General features: G+C 41.7%; 1 protein-coding gene across 1 annotated transcript; it reads right to left on the bottom strand.

Annotated features, from left to right (window-relative positions):
* Positions 1-1,814: 1,814 nt before the first annotated feature.
* Positions 1,815-6,718, bottom strand: LOC147008989 (uncharacterized). The gene is made up of 11 exons (XM_085863754.1): positions 6,569-6,718; positions 5,983-6,171; positions 5,404-5,592; positions 4,835-5,023; positions 4,218-4,385; positions 3,822-4,085; positions 3,225-3,326; positions 2,886-3,083; positions 2,226-2,537; positions 2,005-2,103; positions 1,815-1,904 (listed from the first exon to the last, which is right to left on the bottom strand). The coding sequence occupies exons 1-11, from the start codon at positions 6,716-6,718 to the stop codon at positions 1,815-1,817; spliced, it is 1,950 nt and encodes a 649-aa protein (XP_085719880.1).
* Positions 6,719-6,930: the final 212 nt, after the last annotated feature.

Raw genomic sequence — 6,930 nt, 5'->3', positions numbered from 1 at the left:
AAAGTGAACGAGGACTACAAATTAATATGATATGACTTGTACATCACTTCATTGTTGCCAGCTAATGTGATAAAAGGCAATGTCACAAATCTTACAAGGTGTGACAAGACAATGTGGCGACAGTAGAACAATATTATATATACAGGAGTATTATGCACATTATATTTGCTCAGTAAGTTAACTGAAGAAACCTATACACCTTTGTTTAAGGACAACGTCACCATAATTGGAATTTATTATTTATATCATTGCCAGGGTACCCATTATGGTGTCATCGCCATGCAAATGCACCCAGCAGATGGTTTACATCTTGTGGACAGAAGACTAAATCAGAACTTGGACAAAGAGTTTCAGTTGAACGGACTTTAAGATTACGTACGCATAATTCGGAGACAATCGTACATCTGCTTGCAGTTGTACAATTCTGAACGCACTTGTGTGACAATTTTGAATCGAAACAACAGGATCTGGATGTTGAATGGACAACCTGGTTTGGGATGGTTAATGGTTGTCCTGATAGTACTGTGTAGAGGTCGCACATTTACCTTTGAACTGTCGATTTGGGGTTCGATTCCTGACCCGACTTTAAACTGTCGGATTGAGGATTGGCAGGTAAGAGTCGGAATGAGGATTGGCAGGCTTAATGTCCACACCATACTCCCTACAATGTGATCATTGAGCTGGGTGTCCCACATACTCGTGCCAGCTGCTCGGTGGACACCTACGATCCCTTTGTGGCTGACAAACATTCGGTGAGTGATCATCGGCACCCTGAACTAATTACAAATTCCTGCCCAAACCACCTTCAGTGGAATCCAGGCCAAACCAAGTGCTTCGTGAAAGACCTGGTATAAAAACATTCTGTGACTGATCCCACAAGAAGCTGGGAACATTTAGGGCTATGAGAAAGTTGAATTGATTGAAGGTGCAAAATTAACTTATAATTTCACAAATTACAAAGCAGTCTTCCGTTTGTCAATGTCTCATAAGCAGCAAAACCCCTGGAAGGTGTTACAATTCCTCAGAGCATGTGGAGGTGAACATGACGTGTTTGAAAACCGTTCCTTACTTGTTGGCAGCTCTCAATGTCGTTTTGTAGTTCTTCCTTCACTCTCAACATTCTTCTGTAGGTCTTCCTCATGCTGTTGTTCCTCGAGCTGAAGTTCCACTTCTTATACGTTGGTCGTAATATTTTTTCAGATCTTCTGAAATTACCTTATTTTTCAATGCAATCACAACGAATTATTCGTTTTTTGCACTCAACCGTTGCATCACCATTTTGCTGCAGTTGTTGATGATGCAGCTCTTCCTCCATAAACAGCGAGTCGCTGTTAAGTGTTTAAATGTTGTCCGTGTGCACCTCGTTTTCAAGGCACACATCCTCGTCGTGACAGGCCTTCACTCGTATCTCCACAAAGAACGACTTAACCTGCAAATCAGGTCAATAAGCATGTCAGTCAGTACAGCATGTAGGAGTGAGGATAGCTGTATTGTGTGAGATGACTGAAATTATCAATCAAAGGAAAGATTATACTGCATTGTGGGTAAATCCCAGAAGGGACACCAACTGCTCATGATACTTGTCATCATTCTCTTGCGGCAGCTGTTTTACTTGATAATGATGATATTATTCACAAATTTGTAATTTCCATGATATGACAATTGTTTGTTGGTCCAAACACATCGTTTTGCAAATGGATACATTTTGGAGAATGGAATAATAATCTCCTGAGACTTCTTAAATAAAACAACAGTCGGTGGTAACTTAAGATCTTCTTCGTCTTTTTTCATGTGTCGTACCTTCAGATGCAGTGTTATCTTAATTGTTGCTGTTGTTCAGCTTGCTCACGAACATCCTGAAGGCACATTGGTTGCTCAACCTGCAGACGTGGAGTCCATGTCCGCTGAGGAAGGGAAGAGGGCACATGCACTTAGAGATGCAGGGGCTTTGAGGCAGGTATCATTTGTAAATTGGCATACCAGAGGTAGACAGGAATGACTTACCTTGCGAAGATCTATCAGATCCTGGAGCATGAAGCGGATGCGTGACGACATTTTTTTCTCCTTCAAGAGTTCAACCAAAGAGGTGAAATGCTCATTCATCTGTCGAGACGCATACATACGGGCGCGAAGTCAGTAAAATGAAGATGTGCAAGAAAGATGATGAAAATCAGCAGCGTAAGAGTAAACGTGTTTATGAAAATTCAAAAGTGAAGTTTCATTACCATTGCGGGGTGTGTGGAGTCCAGGTTCTCTCCAACAACACCAAGAAGACGACAGAAGCACTCGATGGAGTGCTCCTTACCATCTTTGAGCAACCACCTCACTGTATCGGAGATAACAGATTCATGCAAAACTTGTGCATTGAAAAGTTCCCCGATGAAGATGACGTTCCCAATAGCACGGCGTCGGGCTTTCTCGGCGTCCAAGCTGGAGCTCCCATCCATCTCCATCATTAACTCATTGTTGCAGCCTTGAATGAGGAGTGTGCGAAAGTCGAGGACGTTACCCGGCTTGCTTGTTTCATGTCCCTCAACCTGTAAAAAAATAAAAGAATGGTGGATGGTATTAAAGAAAAGGGGCATCGATTTATTGAATACTTTTTAAACGGAAGGTGAGGGAGGCAAGATAAATTGAGAAAATAAAAAGGTGAAAAAAAAAGAAGAGAGGAGCGTCGTGAGGCTGAGAAAGAAGTGGTGAGAGAGGGTAAACAAGTTTGGGGTGAAATGAGATTGCTGGGGCAGTGTGTATCAGTCTGTGAAAAAGGGAGGTGGGGATCACGGGAAGTGGGGAGGAGAGCAGATATTTTCAGGAGGTTCAGAGAAGGATGTCTGTTAGTCGTGTTCTTTCCCTGATGAGTTGCGGTCGTGAAAGACTTCTCTTACCTTTGAAAGGTGGTAGCACATGTTTGCATACACCTTCGAAAATTTGGATTCCAACATTGCCTTGTTCTGGATAAGCTGAACAATGTCCTTCAGATGACCTTCCTTGGTGATATTGATGCACTTCATCTGACTCACAATCCGGTCAAAATTTTCCGGTGTTAATTTATTGAGGAGAGAACGAAACTGCCGAATTACATCCTTGGGGAAGGAAATGGGAGTAAAACAAGGAAGGCATCATCCGTGAGGAGTCAAAACAATAAATGAGTTCAGAAAGAAAAGTATATTTTAACATTAAATCGACACGAATGACGACCCTTTCAAATGGAAAACCAAACTCACTTCATCACCCGTCATCCCTCTCTTCTTCGTGGGCCTCCAGGCATTACTGGAAGATTTGAGTTCCTCCCCACATTCAATCACGTGGTGAATAACACGAGGTTCCTGTTGAACATAATAAATAGTCTTTCAAATAAAACAGCAGTAGAGAAACATGACATTGACGTTACTGTGAAATAGGCAACGCACCAGTTCCAAAATAATAATAATCGGAATCGTACAACTTGTAATTTGAGAAGTGGATGTTCATGTGATTGTTGATTTATCTGTTTGATTTCTATGCACTCCTGAACCGCTGAACAGAGGAAGTTGAAAACTTTTGGTTGTAATTGGGGGGGTTTAGGGTTCAGGGTGGGGGGTCGACACCAATTCCCTCGATGTAAATGTTTATGATATGTTGCTTCCTGATGTAAGTCAATGTTACAAGTTGTGCTAAAAGGTGCCATTTTTCCAGGGAATCACAAATTAATATTGTATTCTAAATTAAACCAGATTGGAAAATGATTCGAAGGTTCAATAATGTGAGTTCTTTTCAAGCTTTTGATGAATGACTGGGAACGGGAGTATTTCTGTTGGGTTCTTGAGATTGTGTTGCTGTACCTTGTTTTTCCAAGGTTGATGACGCTGCAGGTCATTTTGGTACGTCTGTTGTGCCTGAGGCTTCTCAAGCTTCTCTTGCTTGAAAGGAAGCTGCGAACATGGCTGCTGCTGGGGTTGCTGTTGTTGTTGTTGCTGTTGTTGTTGCTCCAAATTCTGAACTTTAACGCAGATGTGGTACATTGCCTCAATGATGGAATTATGTTTCAGCATCACTGCATTCAAGCATTCGTTTAGACTTTGGAAATCAGCCATCAGCAGTGCGACCTGTAAGTGATTAAAACACATCAGCACGCATCAAGGAAAACATTATCTTCAACTCTTTCGTTTCAGTTATTTTGTCTTCAAAGGTCAGACAATATCGAGCAAGTCCCGCATTGTGAGATCATGGTTACTTACTTGTTTGTGGGAATCAATGTTAATTTGCTCCTGCCTCTGCAGCTGCTGCTCCGATGCAGAAAACCCACGACTCAGGTTCGACAGATCCTGTGAAAGTTCCTTATTTTTCGAGGTAATCTGTTTGAATTCTTCATCCTTCGCAATTAAATATTGCGAAATCACCTCGATCTGTGGGGCAGTGTGAAAACTGATTGATTAAAATGCAATTTATAATAAGGTAAAAATGCAAAATTAACTTAGTTTAGTTTTTTTAAAGAAATAATTTAATAAATCAGAAAGAAAGAAAGAAAGAAAGAAAGAAAGAAAGCGACATGTGTGAAAGAAAATCCAACGCCACACAGCTCGTAATTGAGCACTCCTTGTAATCCTCAACCAATAAACATGAAGACTGTTTGGAGGTGTCCCTCTCAAGTCTAACCTGGGATTAATTTGGGTAAAAGGCACAAAAAGTTCACACGGAGTTTGACAAACTCCAATAAACAGTTTTCCATTTGTAAATATCTCATGAGCAGCACGACCCCTGCAAGGTGTTAAAACTCATCTGAGCTTGTGGAGGTGAACATGATGTTCACACCCTTGGCATCTGTAGTCTCACATGTTTGATAACGGTTCCTTACTTGTTGGCAGCTCTCAATGACCTTCTCTTGCTGTTGCTCATTCCGTTGTAGCTGCTCCTGTTGCTGACGTTCCACTTCTGACAACTTCTTTGTTGCCTTCATCAGATCATCTGACAGGACCTTATTTTTCGAGGTGATCTGTTTGAGTTCTTCATCCTTCACACTCAAACGTTGCGAAAACACCTCGATCTGTGGAGCAGAAGCATGACAGCGTCAGACAGCAAAGTTTGTTTTCTGTTCTACGTAACCAGAAAGAAAGAAAGAAAGCAGCAAGTTTGAAAGTAAATTCAACAGTGCACAGCTCGTAATTGAGCACTCCTTCTTGTCCTCAATCAATAAACATGAAGACTGTAGGTGTCCCTCTCAAGTCTAAACTGGGATTAACTCTGGTTAAAGGCACAAAGTTCACACAGAGCTTCACAAACTCCAAGAAACATTTTTCCATTTGTAAATGTCTCATCATCACGACCCCTGCAAGGTGTGAAAACTCATCAGAGCTTGTGGAGGTGAACATGATGGTCACACCCCTTGGTATCTGCGGTCCCACATGTTTGATAACGGTTCCTTACTTGTTGGCAGCTCTCAATGACCTTCTCTTGCTGTTGCTCATTCCGTTGTAGCTGCTCCTGTTGCTGACGTTCCACTTCTGACAACTTCTTTGTTGCCTTCATCAGATCGTCTGACAGGACCTTATTTTTCGAGGTGATCCGTTTGAGTTCTTCATCCTTCACACTCAAACGTTGCGAAAGCACCTCGATCTGTGGAGCAGAAGCATGACAGCGTCAGACAGCAAAGTTTGTTTTCTGTTCAACGTCATCAGAAAGAAAGAAAGAAAGAAAGCGACATGGTAGAAAGAAAATTCAACAGTGCACAGCTCGTAATTGAGCACTCCTTCTTGTCCTCAATCAATAAACATGAAGACTGTTTGGAGGTGTCCCTCTCTAGTCTAACCTGGGATGAATTTGGGTTAAAGGCACAAAGTTCACACGGAGTTTCACAAACTCCAGTAAACAGTTTTCCATTAGTAAATGTTCATTATCATCACGACCCCTGCAAGGTGTTAAAACTCATCAGAGCTTGTGGAGGTGAACATGATGTTCACAATCCTTGGTATCTGCGGTCCCACATGTTTGATAACGGTTCCTTACTTGTTGGCAGCTCTCAACGACCTTCTGTTTCTGTAACTCATTCACTTGTAGCTGCTCCTGTTGCTGACGTTCCACTTCTGACAACTTCTTTGTTGCCTTCATCAGATCATCTGACAGGACCTTATTTTTCGAGGTGATCTGTTTGAGTTCTTCATCCTTCACACTCAAACGTTGCGAAAGCACCTCGATCTGTGGAGCAGAAGCATGACAGCGTCAGAGAGCAAAGTTTGTTTTCTGTTCAACGTAATCAGAAAGAAAGAAAGAAAGAAACAAAGAAAGCGACATGGTAGAAAGAAAATTCAACAGTGCACAGCTCGTAATTGAGCACTCCTTCTAATCCTCAATAAATAAACATGAAGACTGTTTGGAGGTGTCCCTCTCAAGTCTAACCTGGGATGAATTTGGGTTAAAGGCACAAAGTTCACACGGAATTTCACAAACTCCAGTAAACAGTTTTCCATTAGTAAATGTTCATTATCATCACGACCCCTGCAAGGTCTTAAAACTCATCAGAGCATGTGGAGGTGAACATGATGTTCACACCCTTGGTATCTGCGGTCCCACATGTTTGATAACGGTTCCTTACTTGTTGGCAGCTCTCAACGACCTTTAATTGTTGACGTTGCATTTCTGACAACTTGTTTCCCACATTCATCACATCCTCCAAAAGTGAATTACTTTTCAACGTAATCGCTTTCAGTTCTTCATCCTTCGCACTCAAGCGTTGCGAAAGCATCTCTGTCTGTGAGGCAGAAACATGACAGTGTTATTGACCAGTAAACTTTCTCTGTTCTACATAAGCAGAAATAAAGAAAGCGACATGTTTAAAAGAAAATTCAATGGCACAGCTCGTAATTAAGCACTCCTAATTCTCAATGAATAAACATCAAGACTTCTTGAAGGTGTTCCTCTCAAGTTCCTCAAGGTGTTCCTCTCTCTCTGCAGATC

The sequence above is a fragment of the Eptatretus burgeri genome, chromosome 18 (genome assembly GCF_056783735.1).
Source record: "Eptatretus burgeri isolate ZD-2024b chromosome 18, Ebu_testis_v1, whole genome shotgun sequence".
Classification (NCBI taxonomy): Eukaryota; Metazoa; Chordata; class Myxini; order Myxiniformes; family Myxinidae; genus Eptatretus; species Eptatretus burgeri.
This window is presented reverse-complemented; position numbering and strand designations above follow the sequence as displayed.

What these genes read in the sequence shown, in the direction of transcription:
- LOC147008989 (XM_085863754.1), bottom strand. Translation starts at nt 6,718, where the DNA reads ATGCTTTCGCAACGCTTGAGTGCGAAGGATGAAGAACTGAAAGCGATT. An exon ending in TCGTTGAGAGCTGCCAACAA is followed by an intron (nt 6,172 to 6,568) that starts GTAAGGAACCGT and finishes TCTGCTCCACAG; the next exon opens with ATCGAGGTGCTTTCGCAACG. An exon ending in ACATTGATTCCCACAAACAA is followed by an intron (nt 4,086 to 4,217) that starts GTAAGTAACCAT and finishes AATCACTTACAG; the next exon opens with GTCGCACTGCTGATGGCTGA.